General features: G+C 41.6%; 1 protein-coding gene across 1 annotated transcript in view; it reads left to right on the forward strand.

The window, feature by feature from the left end:
* ARFGEF3 (ARFGEF family member 3) overlaps window positions 1-10,627 on the forward strand; it is a gene marked incomplete at both ends in the record, with an annotated part of 132,042 nt that extends 121,415 nt beyond the window's left edge. The window contains 6 exons of the mRNA XM_080941712.1: window positions 357-471; window positions 1,933-2,035; window positions 2,242-2,373; window positions 4,542-4,663; window positions 7,861-9,073; window positions 10,436-10,627. Of these exons, the coding sequence (XP_080797838.1) occupies window positions 357-471; window positions 1,933-2,035; window positions 2,242-2,373; window positions 4,542-4,663; window positions 7,861-9,073; window positions 10,436-10,627 (1,877 nt within the window). The remainder of the gene's footprint in view (window positions 1-356; window positions 472-1,932; window positions 2,036-2,241; window positions 2,374-4,541; window positions 4,664-7,860; window positions 9,074-10,435) is intronic.
* Between the last annotated feature and the right edge of the window lie 17,202 nt (window positions 10,628-27,829).

Raw genomic sequence — 27,829 nt, forward strand, 5'->3', positions numbered from 1 at the left:
TTTAAATGCATTTTTCTTCCAGCAACTCATTTTTCAGGTCATATTTTACTAGATTCTGTCTTGTCTGAGTAGATTCATTATATGCTAACCTTTGAATGATGCACACACAAGTGAACACATTTCATTTTGCTGTATCTATAAATGAGATAAGTGTCAAAACTTGATAGAAGGGCTCCAAGATGTATGTCTTCTCTGTCTTTTGTTTGTTTTGACAGAGTATAAGGGAAGGTGTGCACTATTCTTCTTTTCCCCAAACATATATCTATGTCTCAGACGTTCCTCCTTTGCCAGAGATGGTCATTTCACTCTCCCCATTACACCAGAGTGCTAAGAATCTTTTTCCCCTCTTCCTGCAGACATCAGGTATGAGAGTATGATCAACACCATGCTAAAGGACCTCTTTGAGCTGCTGGTTGCGTGTGTGGCCAAGCCCACAGAAACCATCTCCCGAGTGGGCTGTTCCTGCATTAGGTGAGGAGAGGGTCCCTTGGCTTTCTACAAGGGTGGGTTTTATTATAAAATCCCAAGGAATTGTCTTTTATGGTAATGACTCGCTTTGTGGTTGCCTTTCAGAAATAATTTATAGTTAATTCCTCCTTTTTGGTGTTCAGTCAGCTTAGTGTGGAAGGAGAAAAAGTGATGGTTTGCCGTGAGGCAGAGGAGGAGGATGAGAATTGACTGAATGGAAGCTGAGATTTAGTGCCCACTGCCGGCTCCCCATCACCAGCTAGACCGTTCAATCCGTTCCTGAGCTCTGTGCACCCCTCTGGGGGGTTCTCTTCAGTCTTAGGATCTTTAATACCCACTCCTAACGGGTCCCAGAATATTATTCCCACATATGATAAGGACATAAAATTCTGGGACCTACACCCTCCCGCCTTTTTGGTGACGGCTGGACTGCCAGGTACACATTTATAATCCTTTGAGTTGAAAGCCACTCTAGGCTAGTCAGCAAGGCCAGTTCTCAACATTTATAAACACCCAGAAAGAACAAAAGGTATGGCAAACAGGGTGGTAACAATGGTGACACTTGGTCCCTACTCCAGAGTGATTTTCATTATATTTCTACTGCTACAGTAAAAACTCCTTTTATAAGTCGACCAAGGCAACTTACAGAAGGAGCCGATTAATTGGGCTCACGGTTCTAAAGAGTTAGTATCCCTGACGGCAGAGCAAGGGCATGTCAGTAGGAACTGCTGAGACCTCACATTTCAAACTGCAAGCAGAAAGCAGAGAACAAGGCACTTAGGACATTCAAAAGCTTTTGAAACCTCAAAGCCTTCCCCCTCCCAGTGACACAACCCCTCCCACAAAGCCACACATCTTTTTTTTTTAAATAAATTTTTATTTATTTACATGAGTACACTGTAGCTGTCTTCAGACACACCAGAAGATGACATCAGATCCCATTACAGATGGTTGTGAGCCACCATGTGGTTGCTGGGATTTGAACTCAGGTTCTCTGGAAGAGCGGCCATCTCTCCAGACCAAAGCCATACATCTTAATCCCTCCCAAACAGCCACTACCTGGGGACCGTGTATTCAAAGCCAGAGACTTCCTGGAACATCTCATTTCAACCACCACAGTAGGTCTTCACTAGGTGATGACATCCCAACTGGGGGCACCAGGTGACAGGGAGGAAGAGATCATAATAAGTGACAGTAGGAGTCTTGTTTTACATGGTTATGATTTGTAGAGGAGTGGTAACAAATGGGGTCAGAATGGAGAAACGGATGAAGGGAACATAGCCTCACACATGAGCCCGAGGTGGCCTGCTTACAATGGAAATCCACGGATGTTTCGATATTAGTATCTCGCCAATGAAATGCCAGAGGGGTGGACGTTAGTAGGAAGCTGGCAAAGCATCTGCAGGGGAAACCTGTGCACAATCCAACTTTGAGGACATGGACTGAAGCCATGCCTTTGGGCAGGTATGTCCTCGTGACAGCAGGCCCCGTGTTCACAGAAGAGATGTGGAGACTTGCATGCTGCGCTCTTCAGGATGCGTTCTCTGCCACACTCAAGCCAGTGAAGGTAAGAGGCCCCCATGAGGGACACAAAATTGTCCTCCTCTCCCTTGGCTCCCCGAACACCTGGGTTCTGCGCACTGTCTCAGATAAGGCAGCTCCACCGTAGCAGAGCAGGGAAGGAAAACCCTGGGCTGGTTATCTTATCCATGTCAGACTCAAGACTGGCCTGGCCCTCTGAACCGAGACAAACCTTACGAACCTCCTCTCTAGGACCTGCTTGGCTGCTTCCACAGCGGCACAGAGGGCTTCAGCGGGGAAGGCTGCCAGGTTCGCGTAGCAGCACCGTCGTCCTCCCCAAGCGCCGAGACAGAGTACTGGCGCATCCGAGCCATGGCCCAGCAGGTAAGAGCTGTACTGTGGGTGCTGGGGAAGCTAGGATGCGTCATCCCACTGTCTTACAGATATACACTTGAGGCCTCAGGGGTTTGCCAGTATCATTTTCCCACTGGAGCGCATGGCTTTAGCTCACTCTCCCACACCGTCGTTCGCTGGTTACATCCTTCAGTTCTCGGATCAGAGCGTGGATTTCATCTACACCTTGCTTAGGCGACTTAGAAGACTTTTCTAAATATGTAGAAGGGTTTTCTAAATACTATTGCTGCCAAATATGGGTGACCAAAGATGGTTCATGTATTACATTTTTATCACTTATACAGAAAACGGGTCCTTAATATTTTTGAATGGCTTAGCACATTTGAGTTGAATATAGCCAATCATTAAAAATGTCTCCATACAACCTGGGTTTGGTTCTTAGTGGTCACGTCAGGTGGCTTATAAGCACCTGTAATACCAGGTCCAGGGAACCCGTTGAGAAGTTTCCTGGTTGCTTCTGAATGGCTTCCCCTAGCGGTGCTCAGCAAAGGAGACAAGAAAGATTCTTCCACATTCAACTTCTCACCCCTCCATTGAGCACATTCATGTCCTAGGACATGATTGGTTCTGAAGGGAAGAGGCGCGCCCACAGGACACATCCCTGCTGTTTATGCAGAAGGAGGACAGAGAAAAGTAAGGCTGCACCGAAGAGCCTCTCCAACAGGATGGCAACTGTGGCCAAGTCATCAGGGATGACTTCTCTAAACAGGAAGCTGTTAGTTACACCTGGTTCAGTTTTCACATGTGTTCACTATGGTGTCTTCACCCGTGTTCAAGTGTGCAGTAAGTATGTAAAGTTGACACCTGGGCATGGGGACTAATGTCTACAGTTCAGCACCAGGGAAGCAGGGGAGCTTGAATATAGGCTACAGAGTGAGTTCCATGTCAGCTTAGCGATCCTGGTTCAAACCCAAGGGCCAACGGAAGCATCAGTAGAGAACCTCTCCCTAATTCAGTGGTTACTGGAGAACAGGGGGTTGTTTCATTTCATACTGTTTCTCTTTCGTCAGCTCCAACTTTCCATATTTACAGTTTAAAAAAAAAAGTTTGTTCAATTATAAATTAGTACCATTACAATGGTGGAAAGGTTTTCTTGAAAAAAAAATATGGCCTTTTAAGTCAAAAGAAATGAAATCATTTGGCACAGAGATATGATAGATGTTTGGTATAGAGTGGTCCAGAAAGGAGCTGAGAGTCTTAGCCTCATTCGTTTGAGAAACAGTCCTGGCTGTCCTGGAATTCAGAGATCTGTTTCCCGAGTGCTGGGATTAAAGGCATAAACCACCATACTTGGCTGAGTCTTAGTTTCTCAGTCCTGCCTTGAATATAAAAATCAGGGATAAGGGGATATGGCAAAGTGTAAAGTGCTTGCCTAGAACTGATATGTATACATATATATTATAGATGTGTATATGTGTGTGTATACATTTTAATGTATATATTGACATCATAGATGTGTATATGTGTGTATACATTTTAATGTATATATTTCGACATCCATGCATTTATATGTGTATATATACACACACACATCTATATAATACAGTTGCCTTCCTGTTGAAAAGATTCTTCTTCATTGCAGCCTTACATATTTTTGTCCCTGCATATATATATGTATATATATGATTTTACAAATATAAGTCCTGTCCTGGTTAGTTTTTTTGTCACCTTGGCACAGATAGGGTCATGTGGGGAAAAAAAGAAAACCTCATTTGAAAACATTTCTCCATCAGATTGGCCTTTGATCTGTGGGTCAGTTTCCTGATTGGAGATTAATGTGGAACTACACCTGGGCTGGCATTCCCGGGTGTCTAAGAAAGCAGCCTGGGAAAGTCGTGGGGCAACCCTGGTGGCAGCGATCTTCCACAGCCCCTGCTTCAGTTCTTGCCTCCAGGCTCCTGTAGGAGATCCAGCCCTGACTTTCCTCCTAGATGGACTCTGAACCGGAAGGTGAAATTAACCCTTTTCTTGCCGAGTTGCTTTTGGCCATGGTGTGTATCACAGCAATAGAAAGCAAATGATACCGACCTCCAGGTCGTTCCCTAGTTCAGTACTTGGAGTGAGACAGAACACGAACCGTTTTCCTAGTGTTGGAAGACAGCTGTGGGCCTGAGCTGTCCCCTTGTATGTTCCTGCAGGTGTTTATGTTGGACACCCAGTGCTCACCGAAGACTCCAAACAACTTCGATCACGCTCAGTCCTGTCAGCTCATCATTGAACTGCCCCACGATGAGAAACCAAATGGACATGCCAAGAAAAGGTACTCTGCTGTAAACATGCATGAACATTGCTTCCCACTTCTTAACAGTCATCTAGTGGGAAAGCTGGCCACAAAACTAAGGTCAATCAGAGCACAAGACCCTTCACCGCTTTGGGGAGGGAGGCAGTGCAAGTGGAAGGTTTGCATTCCTCCAAATTTGCATTTTAATCCTAGCTTAGGAGGTGGGGCCTTTGGTAAGTCATGATGTTTGGAATCCCCCCTTTTAAAAGATTAATTAATTAATTATATATACTGTCCCTGTCTTCAGACACACCAGCAGAGTGCATTGAATCTCATTACAGATGGTTGTAAGCCACCATGTGGTTGCTGGGAATTGAACTCAGGACCTCTGGAAGAACAGTCAGTGCTCTTAACCACTGAGCCATCTCTCCAGCCCCACTTTGAACCCTTCATGAATGGGATTAATGCCATAACAAGAAACAGGGGCACTACCCTGTTACTATATTAAGGACACAGCCAAAAGACAGATTCTACAGCTACCAGAAAGCCCTTACCAGAATCCAGCCATACCGATACTCTATTCTTAGGCTTCTTACCTGCAAAACAGTATGAAATCAATCTCTTTAATTATAAACAGGGTAATTGGGGCTCAGCAGTTAAGAGAACTGACTGTTCTTCCAGAGGTCCTGAATTCAATCCCACCAACCACATGTGGCTCACAGTCATCTGTAATGGGGTCCAATACCCTCTTCTGGTGTGTCTGAAGACAGCTACAGTGTACTATAAATAAATCTTTAGGGGAAAAAAAAAGATAGGGCAATCTATAGGATTTCTCTATAGCAACCTGAAAAAAGACAGCTGTTGCTATTGCATAGGGCTCTGGGTGATTTCTGGAACAGCTTGTTAATAATATAGGTACTTGAATACTATAGCCATTTAGGTTAAAATTCCAGGGAATATTTTAGCTAAGCATTTGGTATGCCAAAAAATTCAGGCAATGTATATTTAAGTTATGAATAAGAGTAAAATATTCATGAGTCTGTCACACTTTAACCATAGCCCAAAAATTCTTCCCAAATTCTAGCTCTGTCTCCCCAGCAGCAATTCTTAAGTTGTCTACTTTATATCTTAAAGATAAGATACTGCCATGCCATTTGAGGATATTACTTTGAAATAAAAATGGTGGAAAAGTGAGTAGAGCTGTAAAGAACTTCCCTTCCTAATGTGGATCCTAACATCCTAGACTTGAAGTACTGACCAAGACCAGCTTGGTCAAACTACAGGTTCCCCAGGGCAGGATTGAGGACTGAAAGAAAAGAGACAATTAGACAAAACAGTAACGTGACTCCAACCAGATCTGAGGCTGAAGTGAAGTCTTTTATTATTCAGTCCTCTTTTAAACCACTTTAATACATGCAGAAAGATAAGATCAGTTCTGAGTCAAAGAACAAGCAAACCAATAATCAAAACTCCTGTAAATCTTTCTGGGGGCTGGGCGGGGAATCTGAGACAACGGGACTGGCACACCCACATCTGCTGAGCCTGCCCTGCACTTCAAACCTAAATGTTCTTAATCCTGGCCAGTTTCCTGAGCCCAGAGCTTCTCTTGTCCTGATGAGTCAAAATTCTCAGACACCAACTGTCCAGTGGAGCCAAAAAGCTCTCCACAAAGTACTTAAACCAAATTGGTGGTATTCTAGTTTCCTTCCTGTTTCTGTGACAACACTCAAACCAAATGTGACAGGAGGCAGAAAGGGAATGTGAGCGAGCAATCATAGTCCACTGAAGGAAGTAGGGGAGGAACTTGACTCATACAGGCTCATGCTTAACTAACTTTCTTATCCCTAAGACTACCTGCCCAGGAAACGGCTCTGTCCACATGGTCTGGACTCTCCCATAGCAAAAAAGGCCTAAGTCCACACACAAATATAACTCAACCGAACGGTTTTTCAGCTGATCCTAGACTCTGGTCAAGTTGACCCCTAATGCAATTAGGACAGACAGCTTCTAGAACCTTTTGCAGAGGAAGAAATACCCAGGTTTCCTAATACTGAGTAACTTAAAATAAAATAATCTACATAGGAACTGGGAGAAAGGGAGGAGGTGAGCTCCTGTTTAATGCACACTTTCTCCCTGAGGTGTTGAAAAGGTTCTACAGACACAATGATGTTTCTAACAGCATTGTAAATTACATTGTAAAATTACACTTAGAACTACTGAATTAGATAGCTAAAAGATAGCTCTGTGTGTGTGTGTTAGAAAAGGAGGTAACAGTTTGGAAGAGTTGGGATAATCCTGTCTTTAAATTATACCTATATTTTTTATGAGATGTTTTTTATTTCCCATGGATTGATAACTCAGTATCTTAAAGTTTACAGCTCATGGATTTTAAAAAGAGCCAGGAGGGCTGGAGAGATGGCTCAGCAGTTAAGAGCACCGACTGCTCTTCCAGAGGTCCTGAGTTCAAATCCCAGCAACCACATGGTGGTTCACAACCATTTATAATGAGATCTGGCTCCCTTTTCTGGTGTGTCTGAAGACAGCGACAGTGTAATCACATACATAAAATAAAATTTAAAAAGAACCAGGAATTCTATCAGCCTTGATTAAAATGGAAGTCCCCCCTTTTTAAATTAGATATTAATTTTAAATATCTAAAGGGAAGATGCTCAGCGGGCAGAGGTGACAACAGCCAGGTTTGATGACTTAAGCTCCCCTGTACATGTATTATTGTGGTAATAGTAATTCCTGTTGTTAAAAGATGACATCCTAGGTTTTGGCACCAATGTTAGGAAAAGGAAGAAGGAAGTGGGGGGCATATAGCCCATGGAGGTGCTTCAAGGCCTGGGGGGAAAGGGGGCTACCTCTGGGGGGGTCATGTTGAGAATCCCTTCCCCCTGAGGGAGTTAAGAGGGTAGTAGAGGCAGAGAAAATAGAGGAGTAGAGACCGGCCATGAGCACGTGAAGAAAGAGGAGGAGGCAAGCAGCCCTTTTTATAGTGTCAGGTCACTGGGGCGGAGCAAAGCTGGCTGTTGCCAGGTAACTGAGGGGTGGGGTTTACAGAATCCCACCAAATCCCACAAGTTGTCCTCTGACCTCCACACACATGTCAAAAGTCTGGAACACAGAATTTAGTTTGGGGCGTCGCGTGTTCTGAAACGGACCATGCCTGTCTTTCTGCGGAAGAAGACTAGAGGCAGAAAGCCACTAACTAGCCTCTGTCTTTGCTTTTACAGCGTTTCTTTCAGAGAGATTGTGGTTAGCTTGCTCTCTCACCAAGTACTGCTCCAGAACTTGTATGACATTCTGCTAGAAGAGTTCGTCAAGGGCCCCTCCCCGGGAGAAGAGAAGACAGTTCAAGTGCCGGACACCAAGCTGGCTGGTTTCCTCAGATACATTTCCATGCAGAACCTGGCTGTGATATTTGACCTGCTGCTGGACTCCTATAGGACTGCCCGGGAATTCGACACGAGCCCGGGGCTGAAATGCCTGCTGAAGAAAGTGTCTGGTATCGGAGGGGCCGCCAACCTCTACCGCCAGTCCGCCATGAGCTTTAACATTTACTTCCACGCCCTGGTGTGTGCGGTTCTCACCAACCAAGAAACCATCACGGCCGAACAAGTGAAGAAAGTGCTGTTCGAGGAGGAGGAGAGAAGCTCAGACTCCTCCCAGCAGTGCTCTTCAGAGGATGAAGACATCTTTGAGGAGACCGCGCAGGTGAGCCCCCCACGAGGCAAGGAGAAAAGGCAGTGGAGAGCGCGCCTGCCTTCCCTCAGTGTGCAGCCCGTGAGCAATGCAGACTGGGTGTGGCTGGTCAAGAGGCTGCACAAGCTGTGCATGGAACTCTGCAACCACTACATCCAGATGCACCTGGACCTAGAGAGCAGCTTGGAGGAGCCACTTGCCTTAAAGAGCGACCCATTCTTCGTTCTCCCCTCCTTCCAGTCCGAATCGTCCACCCCATCAACGGGTGGCTTCTCTGGGAAAAACACGCCCTCCGAAGATGACCGCAGGGAGCACCTAAGTGAGCCTCTGAGTCTGAGGGTGGGCAGTGGGGACCTACTGATGCTGCCTCCCAGCCCCAAGACAGAGAAAAAGGATCCTGGCCGCAAGAAAGAGTGGTGGGAGACTGCAGGGAACAAGATCTGCACCATGGCCGCTGATAAGACCATCTCAAAGCTGATGACCGAGTACAAGAAGAGGAGGCAGCCACACAACCTGCCCGCCTTCCCCAAGGAAGTCAAGGTGGATAAGAAAGGGGAGCCCCTGGGGCCCCGGGGTCCTGACTCCCCGCTGCTTCAACGGCCACAGCATCTCATAGACCAAGGGCAGATGCGCCATTCCTTCAGCGCAGGCCCAGAGCTGCTGCGAGGGGAGAAGAGAGCCCGCTCGGGCTCGACAGGAAGCTCCCTGAGTGTCTCTGTGCGAGACGCAGAGGCACAGATCCAGGTGAGGTCCTGCTAGCCGTCTTCCACGTGGCAGATAAATAGAAGTGCGTCCCTTGCGGAGTCTGCATTCCCGAGGATGTGATGATGGGAACGTAGGGAAACTGAGGATGGAATTGGGGTAGCTGAGGGCTTTCCATTGCACTCAACGTAGTGAGCTCTGGGTTACAAGTGCCAGCAACGCTCCGAACTAAGTATTGTAAATTCTACAATTCCGGCATACAGGAAGTAGACACAGAGACCATAAGTTCAAGGTTGTTCTTGGCCTACATGCCGTTGACAGCTCCAGATGTATGAGACAGACAGGCATAAGATAGAGAGATCTGACACATCAAAGATTATATAAGTCATATATAAGTCATATCTCCAAGTCAGAAGAATGACTGGACTAGGCTTGGCCATCTACCTGGGAAACAAATTTTCTTCTCGGATCATTTTTAAAAAACATTTTTTTTTTTTATGTTGTGACATAGTTATTGAGAAGTAGGAAGCCACCTGTATAAAAAAAGATGCTAAAGCTTATAAAAATCAGTGAGCTTTAGCTGGCATTGAGCCCTCTTTTTGCTGTTTGTACAGTGCTTCAGAACATCCGCCATATTCAAAGGGAAACCCCAGAGCAATGCTACTGTATTAAAACAATGAATTATTTTTAACCATGCTGAGCATGTCTAAAGCCTGTTAAAATGTGTTTGAGGGGAAAACAACATGGACAGTGTTTATCTAGAATCTTCCATGTTTCTTTATACCAGATAAAGTCCCTTACTGTAGAATCTTGCTATAGGCACAGTACATCAAAAGATAGAGGATCCTAGTCCCCAGAACATACATGCAGGTGCACGCAGTTTGGAATTAATATGCCTCTTGCAAGATGCCTTTTTGAAACACCTGCATAGAAGTAAACTTGATAAGAAGACAGGCTCTGCAGAAGTTGTGACAGACTAGTTTCTTCAGTACTAGGACTGAACCCAAGGCCCCATGCAAGGCAAGCCCTTTACCAGGAGTGGCATCCCTGATTTGGACTTTAAAAAAAAAAAAACTTTTAAAAACTATCCAGTAACTATGAAATTAATTTATAGCAGATGAGATTCATGGTGAATCTTGTATCTGAACTGATTTATCATGTGCTGGAGTTTTAATGATTTTTAGTGACGTTTTTTGAAATGCTCCGTAGACATTTGCTCTTGTTGGATGATTCTCTAAACATCCTCCAATATGTGAAATAAAAACTACTTTATTATTAAAGGTCTTTAGTCCTGACTGAACCTGATTTAAAAACAACAACAACAAAACATATTTTCAGAGCGTAATAGTATTTCCCTGCAGAGCCATGAGATGACCAGTGTTTCTCTTGCATCCTTTCTCACAGGCGTGGACCAACATGGTGCTAACTGTTCTCAATCAGATTCAGACCCTTCCAGACCAGACCTTCACTGCTCTCCAGCCTGCTGTGTTCCCGTGCATCAGCCAGTTGACCTGTCATGTGACTGACATCAGAGTGCGGCAAGCTGTGAGGGAGTGGCTGGGAAGAGTGGGCCGTGTCTATGACATCATCATTTAGTTTCAAATCCTATGGAAACGCCTACAGTCAGAGACCACCTGTCCATCCAGCTGACTGCACTTCCCAGCCCCCATCCCACTCAAACCTGGTCTCCGAGAAACTAGTTCTCTGAAACCTAGTAACTAAGCTTTTTTCCAGCCTCTCCTTAATTAGTCAACCTTGGGTTAGTCTGGTTGCCAACACAGTCTACGCGTGACATAGTGATCTCTGGCCTTGAACAGAAGAGTCTACATTACTTGATACATTTCTAAATCTAATTTCCAAGTGCATTTGCTTGCAATATTGAACTATATGGTCAACTTTCTCCTTTGGGAGCCCTAGGCTGATGCATTTGAGCTATCATTTTCAAAATTAAGTCCTAAGAAAACATTTGCTGGTGAGTCAAAGCTGATAAAGTCATATATCTGGCACCAGACCTAATTAATCAGAAAAACTTACATTCTGATTATAGTTTGGTTGGGAAGAAAACTGAAAATGTTTTTGTCCCCCCCCCCCCCCCCCAGTGTTCTATTTGAGAAAGAAATTAGTTCTTAAGAGTTTTAGACTTTTATGTTAATATTCACAAATTCCCCAGTTAAGGTACTTTGTGCCTTTGTGTCTCGGTTTTAAAGGGAGGAAATTCTTTCCAAGCATGATTTCAAGTCTGTGGCATTAAGATGAAGCGCTCAGTGGTGCACGATTGTCACAAGACTTGATACTGACTGTGTTCCCAAGTCAAAGGAAAGAAAGAGGATTGGTGCCTTAGTCTTCGCTGTGCAGATAATTTCTATGCCCCACAATTATCCAAACTATAAGGTGTGACACTCAGTTTTAAGAAAGATTACATACAGCTCATTGTATATCAGTATCCTTTGGAGGAATGAAGCAGAGTCCTCCGTCTGGTGAGCAAACTTCTCAGGGGAGGGGCAAGGACTGAGGGCGGGGAGACAGCTGGAAGGGGTGGGGTGAAGCGGTAATGGAGTCGCTGTGACACAGCTGTGAAAAGACGGTTTGTACACACTTCAGACTGAATGGGGAGGGACACAGTGAATTTAGAAAACTATTTTTTTTCCCTATTTAAAACACTTCTCTAACAGATCTACTCTCTTAACTCGTGTTATCTAAGTATTATTGGGAAATGAATTTTAAATATAGAACCACATCTATTGAGGATTAATAGTTGAGTTTCGTGCTTGTACATACTTAGGAGCCACTGAGTTACCCCCAGAGCCCTTACCACAATGTTTTATATTTTTTACGTTATAATAATGACTAAAGCTTTTTAGACAAGCCCACGTACGCTCTATAGTATAAGATTAGTTACTGAAGCATTCACGGCATTTAACCCATGCCTAAAAATAAAAATGTATTCATACATCAGCCTCTAAAAATGAAACCTCCACTCTCAAGTATTGAAGGAGTTAATAGGGACTGAGCTTTTATCCAGTGATAGTATTCATAGATCAGAGCCAGATTCTTTGGCTTACGTGGAAAGTAAAAGCAGGGGGGAAAAAATTCCCATTTTTCAGCATACCACCTAAACAAATCAGAGTCTAGAGGACATTCTCCCAGTCCCACAAAGCAATCTTTGCCTTCAGACAGGGAATCAACTTGTGTAATAAGTTTAAAAACTGACCTAAACATGTTCTACTTTCTTTGTTTACTAGTGTTGGAAAACAAGCCAAGGCCCTGTGCAAGTAACACATGGTCCACACTTTAGAGCTGTGTTCTCGACTCTTAACTGTTTGAATATACAATGAGTTATTTTACCTACCACTTTAGATTTCTTGTACTTTGTAAATGTAGTTGAGAGTTACAGGTTTTACTGTGTTTTACTCAACAAAAGCAGCATACCCTAGCTTCTGTACATTCTCTGAAGAATCTGTTCTTGGTCAGCCAGGAAGTACCTCCATGCGTGGGAAAAGAGCTTTGGTGAACCAGATTACGGATTACAGCATGTCACAAAATGCCCCAGAAGGATGTTACTGACTGTTCTGAAGTAAGACCCCATTCTCCCACCGTCTGGCTAGTTGGTGAAAGTGCTCTCTAACATCCTGATTGTGGGTCTCTGAGAATAAAAACTGAGATGTACCTAACTCCTTCCCTGTAATGTTGCAAGTATTAGCATACCCTCCCATCACTCCTTTGCGAGTCCTTTCCAAGTCCTGCTTTATTCTCAGACAGACCGCTGCATCCTTCAGAGTCCAACCAGAGGGGAGGCATTTGTAGCTTCAAATGAAACACTGCTCGGTGCAAAGTCCTAGCCGGTGGGTAGTTGAGTTAAACTGTTCTCTAGGTAAGAGGAAAGACAAGCAATCAGGAACCGTGGATGGACAAAAGTCCTGCCTCGCTACAAATCAGTCTCTAGGTGTCTAGTCTCTGCCACTACCCCTCTCTTCTTTCACTCCTTCCACAGACTCTGGACCCAGAGGTTTTTCCCTAGTCACTTGGGCTGAAGATCAAGGTCAGAGTGAGCTTTTGGACTTTAAAACAGTCATTAGCAGAATGTCCAGTTACGTAAGCAGAACAGTTTTTTATGTGTTGCTTTTGGTCGCTTGCATTTACCAAAAGTTTGTTATTTTGAGGTTGAATTTTTTTTTCTTTTCTTGGAAAAGTGTACAACATGAGACAGTCAACACAGTTCACAGAGCCTCGCATATTCACAGTGGCCTCTGCACCCTCTTTTTCTCTCCCTTTAGTATAGCCCCAGATTTCTCCATGAAGGCAAAATTTGAACACCTTTAATCACTAGCCATAAGGACCTGGGAAGATGCTAACAGACATTGCAGATCAGATTAAAATATTTTAAATCAAGCCAGATATATGCCTGTAATCCCAGCACAAGATAAGGAAACAAAAGTGAGCTCCAGCAGTGTAAACCCTGTCTCAAAACCACAAATGTTAGTGTCTGGTCTGATGAGAAACACAGGCTTCTTGTTTAAAAAAAATAATACTTCTACAGTTACTAGAGAGAGGCCTTAACTATAGGAAGGTACCAGAGTATCTCAATAAAGACATAATCTTCCCCCAAATAGAGAATAGAACCGCCTAGATAAAAATGGTTCCTTTTAAAATAGAAAATCTATGGCTGGAGAGATGGCTCTGGGGTTAAGAGCACTGGCTGTTCTTCCAGAGGACTCTCATGCCTATCTAACTCCAGGGGACATGATGCCTTCTTCTGATCTCTGAGGGCACCAGCCATGCATATGACATGTAGACATAAAGTCAGACCAATGCTCACAAAATAAAAAGAGTTGCTGAAAAAGATTAAAATCTGCTTTCAGTCCCACCAGAACGGAGGCCTCTGTTTAAAGCTGGTAACACTGGGTGCCACTGGACAGGGGCCTTCTTATAGTAACTTTAGAAAACCTTCTAGGCTTATCTAGTTAAGGTTAAGTTCATAAACCCAGAGGGGTCCATAAATTTCTCCAAGATAACAAATCTCTTTGCAAACAAGTTTGCCTTGTGTATCACTGAGTTGAAAGGCCACATGCTTCCTCAAATGTTGGGCTGTCAGTGCTGAACAAGCTCTGCAGTGTGAGGAGAGGATGGAAAGTTACAAGACCTTCCTTAGATGGTTAAAATTATTTTCTTGATATGTCTGTCCGGAATATTGTATGGATTTTGAAGATATGAGTGATATCTTTATAATGGAAACAAAATATCACTATGCCTTAATCCAAGGAAAACATTTAGTGTTGTATTAAAAATGTAGTAACATTAGGGAGAAACAGGCCTGGCTGTCTGTAAAGCACAGAAATGCAGCAGCCTGCATGTTCAGGGGCATGCGTACTTTGTGAACTTTCCAAATATCATTTAACCAACAAAGTGCCCTGCAGCCAGCCGAGTTCCTTAGCCAGTGTTTCTAGTAAATGCCAACCCTATACAGGTCACCATCAAAGCTTGGAGAGATGCAGAAATTAGCCTCCTCACAAATGTACAAACCCTCTGCAAAGGAAACAGCAGTTTGTTCAAGTTCCGGGCATAGGACCACGTGACCCTCCCCAACATTTCTACCTGCTTCCATGGGTGAAGAGAGAAGCAGAGAGCTCAGAAACCCTCAGCAACATAAGGACACAAATGTGTGTGGTAACCCAGGGAGATTTAGCGTGGCCCCAGAATACTGAAAGAACATTCTTATTGTAAATATGAGCTTGATGTTGGGGATGATTTAGAAAACTGGCAAAGAGCTTGCTTTATAATTACACTCTCTTTAAAAAATGTTCCCCTTATTCATAGAGAAATCTAGAAAAAAAAAAACTTTGTCTTAAGAAATTTCACTGCTCTGGTTATCTTCCAAGGTTTGTAACATGGAACAGAAACACCATTTAGATGTTCAAAATATAAACAGATTACTTTAGGAAAAACAGACAAAAAAAATATCACAAATAACCAAGATTATTCAGGAGACACTTCAGTTTCCTTATAAACACGACACTACTTATGAATAAAAGCAAAATTCCATATGACATCAGCAGCTCCCACAAAACCCTTCCCTCTGTCTTTACATCATCGTGCAGAGAGGAAAGGACTGGCAGACCTCAACCATCAAGTCCCATCCTGTTGAGGTTCTTGGAATCTCAAGAACTGTTTGCCTTGTGAGCTGCAGTCCTCACAATGGTGGCTGAGCCCATGGTTTTTAATTTCTTTTGTCTGAGAAACAGTGATTCTCAAACTTCAGCAAGCATCTGAATTTGCCTAAGGGTTCCAAACCACACATGTCCAAGCTCCCAGACAAAGCCACTGCTGCTACTGCTCCAGGAGCCAAAGGCTAGAAATCAGTTACTTTCAGACCAGCCTGACTTATCAAGCACTAACCTGACTGGACCCACGGGCAGACGGCATGGGGTTACGTTACTTACAACATTCCGGTTCACCCTTCCCAGTTCCATTGTACCAACAAAAGGTTCTTACACATTAGAAGACGATGAATGTATGCCTTCTATGGGACAGTGAGAACTCTAAGCTCATCCGTGTATTTATAAGCATTACTTCTATAAATGATTGCTTGTATCCTGTTGACTGGTACTGAAGGTGATTTTAAGTCTATATGGTATTGGCATTCCTTTCTATATAATTTTAACGAGGTATTTCCATGTATGGCTCCATGACAGCCCGGCTCCTGGCTGGCAGAGCTTCTTGAGTACTTGCTTGCCTGTTACTTTACGTCCTTGATTGGTCATTCACATAAAAGCATCCCGAAATGCTATGACACTTCCCATGATGCCCTCGTCTTTCCCTTGACTGTGTGGTGTGAATTAGTGCTTTAGTTAGGTTCATGTCCATCTGTCAAGCGTCTACTAAATGGCTTTGTGAAAATTATCAAAATGAAACAGTTCCTGTTGAGTAGTAGGTGTGCCTGTCATGACTTCTCAGTAAGCATTGTTTTTATGAAGATATCTGCACAATGAAAATTACTTATTAATCCACATTATGGGACATGTAGGAAAGTCAACCTCTGTACCTTGATAATTTACTGAAACTAACCCTAAATCAGATGGGGCCTTAGTTTATATTTTAGCTCTTGCTCAGTTAATTAGCCTTAGTAATTCATTTTTGATTGCAAAATATGGGACATATAATAGAAAGAGGAGGAACTGATAATCTGTTTTTATTAAATTCAACACCTAAATAAAAAACAAGTAATGTAATTCCATCTACTAAGGAGGCTGAGACAGAGGGATCGTAAGTTTGAGCTTTGCCTCGATGGGATAGTGAAATTCTGTCTCAAAAATAAATAAGTAAATAAATGCACATAAACAAAAAACAGTGGCGCATACAAGAAAGGATTTAAGACAAAGATAATTATTCTAAACATCACCCACTTATAAACTATTATATAGTTTCAATTCTATATAATTCAGACTGACCTGATAGTTTATCTAAATACTTTTGTTTAATAAGTATATAAATTGTTTAATATAAAAATTGTTAATAAGTAGTTTAAATTAGACTATTGTTTGAATAGAAAGCAATCATTCTAGGTACTTGGATACGTGAAGGCATTATCAACAAACTGTTAAGGATTCAAGTCTTTGACTTTATGGTTGAAAATAATTGAGGATATTTCAATTTGAAAGTATGAATGTATTTCATTTAATTATAATTTTAATTACATTTTAAAACTCAATTGCCACAAATAATTTTTCCAAACGGTTTCAATAACTGTTTCCAAAAAGGAGGAGGGAGGACCTGAAAGCCAACCTAGGTTTTCTTAGACTTAGGGAGGCCCTTGACAACCCCCGCCACCAGTGGTTACCCTCTGCCACTGCCTCCTGTGCGGTTCTTTCCTCTGATCAACTTTGAAATCAATATGAAAGCAATCGGTTTCTTGTTACAGAGCTACTTTGGTCAAAGATGGATGATTTGGGTTATTTGGGTTTCTTGTCCATTGAGACCCAGTAGGTTTGAACACCCAGTGTGTCCTGATAGGGTAGGAGGAGATACCTAGAGGGAAAGGCTTTTCATTTTGAAAGTTTGGGGTGGTTTGTGAGGGAGTGTTGGGGGTAAGGAGGGGAACTAAAACTCAATGTTTATTCCCCTACCCATGCCCAAAGACTTCTGTCTGCAATGGTTTTCTAAGAGGAATAAACTGACAAATTAAGTTTTGGACAGTTCCCCCTAGTCCAATCCCCATTTGATATAAAGCCAATAGGTAGAGTTCCTTTTGTCCATTCTTGTATTATACCAAAGAATGAATTTATTTTCATTTAAAAAATATAAATAAATGACTCTAAGTACAGCCATAATGAATGAGTAAACTTAACCATTTTACCCATAAGATGGAAAATTCATCCTTACAACCGGTTCACCAGGATTTCGTCAAGAAAGCGTCATCTTTGTTTTGACTTATTTACATTGGCACAAAGTCCTGAAAACCATTCTGCTTCCAATGTTAACAGAACTGGTTTGAACTGGTTTGATAGAATCTGTCAGTTCACTGTTCTCTGGGTCTCTGTCTGCGAGCTTGCAAGTGTACTTTGTGTATATTTTATCTGAAGTGAAAAACAAATTCTAAAGAGAAAATATTTTAAAAAAAATAATGTATTTATGTTGCTTGCATTGTAGAATAAAGATTCAAATGCATCAAAATCTTTTCTATAGCATTTTATACCTCTGGAAAGGAATCTTTTACATTAAATCTTATTAAACAGATATAAACCTACCTCCAATCATTCACTATATCCTCTAATCATCCTACCTAGAAAAGAAATTTGTAGGAATATATGCCACTATTTCTATATGGATCAGAGGAAGACCAGAGTGAAGTCCTAAAAGTCAACAGCATACTTTCATTTTTATCATGAGATATCAAATTAACAATTTCATAAGTCATTAAGAGTAAGATAGCAACTAAGTTATGACTTTTCTTTGTTTGATTATTATTATTTTAACACTGAAAATAAAAATGTAGCCACTTCTCATGGTCTTAAAACAAAGGGTGTTTAAGACTGTTTGAGGACACTGTACAAGGATAAGCCTGGGAATCACCAGGTTCTCCTCATAGAAAACAAAGAGGAAAGAAGACACACAAAATGCTACCCCCAAAAATGGAGCCTGTGTTTCTGTAGCCTTTTCTTGTTCTGTTACACTCTGTGCACCATAATGACTTGTACCATCTCCAGTAACACAAATATAATAATAATCTCTCTTATCAAAGATGAAGGGAAACTAAATACTTAGATTCTTCGTATATCACAAGCAGAAGGATCATAAATGAATAAGATTCTACTATGAAGGGTAGAAGTGATCTTGGACCTCTTGCCAACATAATGGATACAGAAAATGTTTTACATATATACAATGAAATACTACACAGCGGTTAAAAACAATGACTTCATGAAATTCTTAGGCAAATGGATAGAACTAGAAAAAAAATCATTCTAAGTGAGGTAACCCAGACACGAAAGAACACACAAGATATGTACTCACTAATAAGTGGATACTAGCCCCAAAGCCCACAGCTCAAGCTTGGTCCTTCCCTGGTAGTGGGAGACCTGGACAACACTGGGCTACTTCATTACTGGCCTGTCTTTCCTACCTCAAAAGTTGTTTTTAAGATAAAATGAAAAACATAATGGTAGTGCTTGGGACACGTTAATGGCAAGTAGATACTGACTGCTCTCTATAGGACACTCATTGGTTTATAAATAGCATTACTGTCTTATGGGGTTGTTTTACAATAAAATCTATGTGCGTAGCATATCCTTGACATTCATATCTGTCATACTTAATCTTCATTGTGAATGTGATTGGATTTAGAATTAGCATGGGAAAACATGTGTGGCTGTGCGGGTGGGTGTTTCAAGAAAGATTTAACTGGGAAGCGTTTGCCTTGGCTCACAGTTTGAGGAGGTACCATTCACCGTGGCAGAAGAGCAATAGGAGCAGGAGACAAGTGGCCACACTGCGTCCACGGTGTGGAAGGAAAGAGCGGTGAATGCTGTTGCTCAGCTCCTGTTTCTTCCATCTGGAACCCCAGCTCACGGGTTACAACACCCATATTCAAGAAGGTTCTTTTTTTCATTAGTTAATCCTTTCTTGAAATATCCTCACAGTGCTCGTGAAGAAATGTGTTCCTAAGGTAATATTAAATTTAAGTCACTTTCACCCATGATGATGCTCAAAACAGAATAATCATCGCTAAGAGGTCATCAGATATGCTGAATCTAATAAAATAGAAAGTGGGGTAGAGCCTCAAATACTTGGGCAAAGGAGAAAACTTCCTGAACAGAACACCAATAGCTTAGGCTTTAAGAACAACAATTGACAAATGGGATCTCATAAAACTGAAAAGCTTCTGTAAAGCAAAGAACACTGTCAGTAGGACAAAACAGCAACCCACAGATTGGAAAAAGATATTTAACCACCCTACATCAGATAGAGAGCTAATATCCAAAAAATACAAAGAACTCAAGAAGGTACACCCCAGAGAACCAAATAACCCTATTAAAAAGTGGACTACAGGGTTAATAGAGAATTCTCAACTGAGGAATCTCAAATGGTTGAGAAGCACGTAAAGAAATGTTCGCACCCCTAGTCATCAGGGAAATGCAAATCAAAACAACCCCGAGATTCCACCTCACACCAGTCATAATGGAATGGCTAAGATAAAAAACTCAGGTGACAGCAGATGTTTGTGAGAATGTGAAGAAAGAACAACACTCCTCCATTGTTGGTTGGATTGCAAGCTGGTAGAGCCACTCTGGAAATCAGTTTGGCAGTTCCTCAGAAAATTAGACATAGTACTATCTGAGGACCCAGCTATTCCACTCCTGGGCATATACCCAAAAGATGCTCCAACATCTAACAAGGACGCATGCTCCACTTATCATGGCAACCTTATTTATAATAGCCAGAAGCTGGAAAGATCCCAAGCTGTCCCTCAACAGAAGAATGGATATAGAAAATGTGGTACACATGTACAATGGAATACTACACAGTGATTAAAAACAATAACTTCATGAAATTCTTAGGCAAATGATAGAACTAGAAAATATCATTCTGAGTGAGGTGACCCAGACACAAAAGAACACACAGGATATGTACTCACTAATTAATAGATATTACCCCCAAAGCCCACAGTGCCCTAATACAATCAATCCACAGAACATATGGAGCGTAGAAGGTATGGATGCTTCAGTCCTACACTGAGTGGGGAACAATGACTGTGGGAAGTGGAGGGAAAGGGGGACCAGGGAGGGAGAAAGGATGGGGAGGAGATAAGGGTAGCAGCATCAGGGTCTGGAGGAGATGTGAGAGAGGTACAGAGGGCCAGGAAGACGAACAAAAATATGTAGCAGAGAGGATGAGGACCTGGGGATAGCCACTGGAGGATCCCGGACACCAGGGAACCAGGGCCCAATGGGGTTGACTTTAGTAGAAATGCACAGAGAGGGGAGATAAATCTTTTAGAGACCTTCCCCAGCAGATAGGCACAGCCCAACATCTCAAAGTTTTTAAACCAAAAATGTTCCTGTCCAAAGGAAGAACAGGAACAAAAAGTGGAACAGAGACTGAGGGAAGGGCCAGCCAGGGACTGCCCTACCTAGGTATCCATCATGTTTGCAGAGAGCAACCCCAACACTGTTGCCGTGGTCAAGAGGTGCTTGCTGACAGCAACCTAGTGTGGTGGTTCCTGAGGAAGTCCAACCATCAAGTGACCAATGCAGATGTGGGTGCTTGGAGCCAACCATCAGATGGAGCTCAAGAAACCTAGTTGGGGAGCTGGCAGAAGGTCTGGAGGAGCAGAAGGGGATTTGCAACCCCATTGGAAGAACAGCATAGGCTGTCCAGACCACCAGTTCTCCCAGAGTCTAGACCACTAAACAAGGAGTGTACTGGAGAGATCCATGGCTCCAGACACATTTGTAGTGGAAGATGGCCATGCCTGACAGCAATGAGAGGAGAGGCCCTTGGTCCCAGGGAGGCTTGATGCCCCAGCTTAGGCGGATACTGAAGGGGTGGGGCAGAGGCGTGTACAGGGAAGGGCAGATGTTGGATACGGGGCTGGTGGAAGGGTAACCAGGAATTAGGATAGCATATGAGTGTAAACAAATGAAATGATTGATTTTTTAAAAAATCACAAAGTGATACTTCATGGATATGTACACCTTGATGTTTTAATGCATGTTTAAATAATTAATATGTAATAAAGTAACTTTAAAAATTAAAAAGGCTTATGCTGTAATAGATGTTTGCCATGAGAGAAAATAAGCCTTTTGATACCATAAAAAAACATCAAAAATAATTTAATAATCTTTAAAAGTGTATTACATTTATTTTTATGTTAAAAAAAAGAAAGAATATTCACTTTCCCATATGGCTTTAAAGTAGATTCAATGAGGAAGGTAAAATAAAATAGAAGCTTAATGCAATACTCTGGTTTTCACATCCTGACCAGCATCCTGGCGTTCTTCAGCCTCTGAAAGCCTCGGGCTTTTCTCCTGTTTATTTACTTGTTTCATCCTGGTGACAGCATCAAGTCATTTGTGCCTCAAGTGTGACCTTCTAACTTAATCCCATTGCTTGAAATATTTTCTCAGAGAAATGAATTCTCAAATTCAATTATCTCATTCAAATTCAGATATTGTAACCACACAGTTAAACCCCAGTGTTTATTGGGAGATTATAAATCCTTCTAAAGTACTAGAGATTAAAGGTTTCTACAGTAACATGGAAGTATGAAACGTCCAACTGTTCAGAGGAGAACGTAAGTGCTGAGCTTGATTCACTGTAACAGGGCAGAATGCTTTTCTTCCTATCAGCATGAGCTTGAATACTCTGAGATGCTGTAACTCCAACTAATTATGGAAGGAAGTAAAGTGGCAGTATAGAGCAGAGAATTAATATCTGTCAAGAAAATTGAATTAGATATCAAATTCAAAGCAAAAGTTTCTTAACAACTCAACTTGAAAACTTAAAAATGGAGGCTAACTTGCAAGTGATGAAAGATACTATGAAACACTCAGGCCCTTTGCCACCTGGAACAGAAGAGGTCTGGGGACACAGGCCTGGTGATACTGCCCTGTGAGTAACCAACCAACTTGCAGAGGGCTAGGCAGACCACACGGAAAACTCGCCCCTGTAGCCCACAGTGGGACCGGACCTCTGGCATAGGGGCTCACAGACTAGACACACAAGCCCACAGTAAAGCACAGGCCCTTGTGAGTGAGAGCGAAATTATGCCCTGGAAAGGCAGTGCTTGAAGTTCAACTATACAGACCCTCTTACACCTGGACCAGAGGGGAGCCTGGCACATAGGCCCAGGGAGAGCACACCAGGAGTTCTCAGAGAGCAGAAAGTGCTATCTAGAAAAGGGTACATTTTGGCCTAGAGAAAGAGCCAGGTCCCTGTCAGTAGTACTCAGGACCTGTGGGCAAAGGGCTGAGCTACCAGAACAACCTAACAAGAGCTCCCACAGCTAAGCCCACAAAGACAGAGCTGAGTCACAGCTACCAGAACTCACTGCTTAACCACTAAAAGCCGAATACTCAGAAGCGGTTTTCTTCTGGAGCCCGCGGCCCTCAGGTCCATGGGAGAGACGGGTATCAATCACTGACAAGATGTGTATAATCACAGACAAGATGGCTAGAGGTAAAAGAAAGAACTTAAGCAATGAAAACCAAGACAACCTGGCAACATCAGAACCTAGCTCTCCCATCACAGCAAGCAGTGAATTGCCAAACACACCAGAAAAAAAAGACTCAGACCTAAAATCATACCTCAAGGTGATGATGGAGATCTTTGAGAAGAGCGTAAACAACTCCCTTAAACAAGTATGTGAGGACAACCATAAATAAATAGAAGCTTTTAAAGAGGAAACACGAAAATCACTCAAAGAACTGAAAAAACTACAGGAAAACACAACCAAAGAGATGAAGAAATTGAAAATAGAAACAATAAAGAAAACACAAAAATAGACAACCCTGGAGATGGAAAACCTATAAAAGAAATCAGGAGTCACAGATGCAAGCATCTTCAACAAACTACAAGAAATGGAAGAGAGAATCTCAGGGGCTGAAGACAAGATTGAAAACAGACAAAACAATCAAAGAAGATGCAAAAACCAAAAAACCGCCTAACCAAAAATGTCCAAGAGATCCAGGACACAATGAGAAGACCAAACTTAAGGATAATAGGAATAGAAGAGGGAGAAGAATATCAACTAAGAGGCACAGTAACTATCTTCAACAAAATTGTAGAAGAAAACTTCCTTACCCTTAAGAATGAAATGACCATGAGCATAAAAGAAGCCTACAGAACTCCAAATAGATTGGACCAGAAAAGAAATTTTTCCCGACACATAACAGTCAAACGCCAAGTGTTCAAAACAAAGACAGAATACTAAAAGCAGTAAGGGAAAAAGGTCATGTAACATATAAAAGCAGACCAATCAGAATCACACACGACTTCTCAACAGAGACTATAAAAGCTAGAAGATCCGGGACAGACATCATGCAGACCCTAAGAGAACACAAATGTCAACCCAGGCTACTATACCTAGCAAAATTCTCAATCATCATAGATGGAGAAACCAAGATATTCCAGGACAAAACTAAATTTACACAATATCTGATCACAAATCCAGGCATACAAAGAATAATAGATGGGAAACCCAACACAAGGAAGGAAACTACATCCTAGAAAAAAAAATAACTAAGCAAGAAAATGAAAAGAAGAAAAACACAGACATACTTCTACCTATAAAAGCAAAAAGAGCAGGAAACAGCAACCACTATTCCTTAATATCTCTTAACATAAATGGACTCAATTCCCCAATAAAGAGACATAGACTATCAGACTGGATACATAAACAGAATCCAGCATTTTACTACATACAGAAAACTGACCTCAAAGACAAAGACAGACACTATCTCAGAGTAAAAGGCTAGGAAAAAAAAAACTTCCAAGCAAACAGCCCCAAGAAACAAGCTGGAGTAGCCATTCTAATATCGAATAAAGTATATTCTCAACCAAAAGTTATCAAAAAAGAAAAGGAAGGGACACTTTTTATGCATCACAGGGAATATTTCAGGAGAAATTCTCAATCCTTACCATATATGCTCAAAATACAAGAGCACCCATATTTATAAGAGAAACCCTACTATAGTTCAAAACATACATTGTACAACATACAATAATAGTGGAAGACTTCAACACCCTACGCTCATCAATGGACAGATCATGGAAACAGAAACTGAATAAGGACACAGTGAAACTAGCAGAGGTTATGAACCAACTGGAATTAATAGACATCTAAAGAACATTTCACCCTAAAACAATAGACAACTTCTTCTCAACACCTCACGGCACCTTCTCCAAAATTGACCATATTGTCACAAAACAAGCCTCAAAAGATATAAGAAGTTTGAAGTACTCCCATGCATCCTATCAGATCACCATGGACTAAGGCTGGTCTTTAATAACAACAAAAACAACAAAAAGCCCATACACACATGGAAGCTGAACAATGCTCTACTCAACAATAGTATGGTTAAAGAAAAAAATAAAGAATGAAATTAAGAATTTTCTAGAATTTAATGAAAATGAAAGTACAACATACCCAAATCTATTGGATGCAATGAAAGCAGTACTAAGGGGAAAACTTATAGCTCTGAGTGCCTCCAAAAAGAAACTGGAGAGAGCATACACTAGCAACTGGACAGCACACTTGAAAGCTCTAGAACAAAAAGAAGCAGATACACCCAAGAGGAGTAGACGGCAAGAAATAATCAAACTCAGAGCAGAAATTAACCAAATAAAGACAAAAAGAACCATTCAAAGAATCAACAAAACCAAGAGCTGGTTCTTTGAGAAACTTAACAAGATTGATAAGCCCTTAGCCAGACTAACTAGCAGGCAAAGAGAGAGTATCCAAATTAACAAAATCGGAAATGAAAGAGGAGACATAACAACTGAAACTGAAGAAATTCAAGAAATTATCAGATCCTACTACAAAAGCCTATACTCAACAAAACTGAAAAACCTGGAGGAAATGGATGAATTCCTAGACAGATATCAGATACCAAAGTGAAACCAGGACCAGGTAAACCATCTAAATAATCCCATAACAGCTAAAGAAATAGAGGCAGTTATGAAAAGCCTCCCAACCAAAAAAAGCGCAGGACCAGATGGGTTCAGTGCAGAATTCTATCAGACATTTATTGACGACCTAATACCAATACTCTCCAAACTATTCCACAAAATAGAGTCAGATGGAACACTACCTAACTTATTTTTCAGGGTCACAAAAACCCTCATTACTAAACCACACAAAGACCCTACAAGGAAAGAGAACGTCAGACCAATCTCCCTTATGAATATTGATGCAAAAATACTCAACAAAATTCTTGCAAACCAAATGGAGAACACATCAAAACGATCATTCACAATGATCAAGTAGGCTTCATCCCTGGGATGTAGGGATGGTTTTATATATGGAAATCCCTCAACATAATCCACCATATAAACAAACTCAAAGAAAGAAACTACATGGTCATCTTACTTGATGCTGAGAAAGCATTTGACAAAATTCAACACCTGTTCATGTTAAAAGTTTTGGAAATTACAGGAACCCAAGGCCCATAGCTGAACATAATAAAAGCAATATACAGCAAATCAATAGCCAAAATCAAACTTACCAGTGAGAAACTTGAAGCAATCCCACTAAAATCAGGGACTCGACAAGGTTGCCCACTCTCCCCCTACCTATTCAACATAGTACTGGAAGTCCTGGCCAGAGCAAATAGACAGCAAAAGGAAATCAAAGGGATGCAAATTGGAAAGGAAGAAGTAAAAATATCACTACTTGCCAATAACACAATAGTAAACTTAAATGACCCCAAAAATTCCACCAGAAAACTTTTACAGCTGGTAAACAACTTCAGCAAAGTGGCTGGTTATAAAATTAACTCAAACAAATCAATAGCTTTTCTCTACTCAAAGGACAGACATGCTGTCCTTTATTAGGGAAAAGATACCCTTCACAATAGTCACAAACAATATGAAATACATTGGTGTGACTCTAAATAAGCATGTGAAGAAACTGTATGACAAGGACTTCAAATCTCTGAAGAAGGAAATTGAAGAAGATCTCAGAAGATGGAAAGATCTCCCATGCACATGGATTGGAAGGATCAACATTGTAAAAATGGTCATCTTACCAAAAGCAATCCACAGATTCAATGGAATCCCCAACAAAATTCCAACTCAATTCTTCATAGAGCTCGAAAGAACAATTTATAAATTCATCTGGAATACCAAAAAACATAGAATATCGAAATCCACCCTCAACAACAAGAAAACATCAGCTGGAATCACCATCCCTGACCTCAAGCTATATTACAAGGCAATTGTGTTAAAAACCTCATGGTACTGGTACAGAGATAGGCAGGTTGATCAATGGAACAGAATAGAAGATTCAGAAATGAAATCTCACACATATGGTCACTTGGTTTTTGACAAAGGAGCTGAAATCATTCAATGGAAAAACGACAGCCTCTTCAACAAATGGTGTTGGCTCAACTGGCACTCTGCATGCAGAAGGATGAAAATAGACCTTTTCTTATCTCCTTATACAAAGCTCAAGTGCAAGTGGATCAAAGATCTTCATATTAAACCAGGTACACTGAAAGTATTAGAAGAGAAAGTAGGGAAAACCTTAGAACACATGGCACAGGGGAAAATTTCCTGAACAAAACACCAATGATTTGTGCTCTAAGACCAAGGATCAAGAAATGGGACTTAATGAGATTACAAAGTTTCTGTAAGGCTAAGGACACTGTCAAGAAAACAAAATGGCAGCCAACCGATTGGGAAAAGATCTTTACCAACCCCACATCTGATAAAGGTTAAATATTCAATATATACAAAGAACTCAAGAAGTTAAGAGTCCAGAGTATCAAACAATCCTATAAAAATAGGGTACAGAGCTAAACAAAAAATTCTCAACTGAGAAATATTGAATGGCTGAGAAGCATCTAAAGAAGTGCTCGACATCCTTAGCCATCAGGGAAATGCAAAACAAAACAACTCTGAGATTTCACCTCACACAAGTCAGAATGGCCAAGATCAAAAACTCAGATGACAGCAGATGCTGGCGAGGATGTGCTGAAAGAGGAACACTTCTCCACTGTTGGTGGGGTTGTAAACTGGTACAACCACTCTGGAAATCAGTCTGGCGGTTCCTCAGAAAATTGGACATAGTACTACCTGAAGACCCAGTTAATCCACTTCTGGGAATATACTCCAGAAACGCTCCAACATACAACAAAGACACATGCACCACAATGTTCATAGCAGCCCTATTTATAATAGCCAGAAGCTAGAAAGAACCCAGATGTCCTTCAGTAGATGAATGGATACAAAAATTGTAGTATATTTACACAATGGAGTACTACTCAATTTCATAAAGTCATTGTTTCTAATACTTATCCTGGGAAAATGGATGCATCTAGAGAATATCATCCTGAGTGAAATAAACCAGTCACAAAAGAGCAGATATAATGTGCATTCACTGATAATTGGATACTAGGTCCAGAAAGCTCTGAATACCCCAGAAACAACTCGCAGGCCATATGAAGCTCAAGAATAACAAAGGCCAAATAGTGAAAGCCTCAGTCCTTCTTAGGAAATAAATAAGTGTATAGTACCCTCTCCGAGTGTGGTACACCTAGACCTTAAATCATTAATAATCCAAGAGCTAGGAATATAGCCCTGTGG

Source organism: Micromys minutus, assembly GCF_963924665.1.
Source record: "Micromys minutus genome assembly, chromosome: 30".
Taxonomy (NCBI): Eukaryota; Metazoa; Chordata; class Mammalia; order Rodentia; family Muridae; genus Micromys; species Micromys minutus.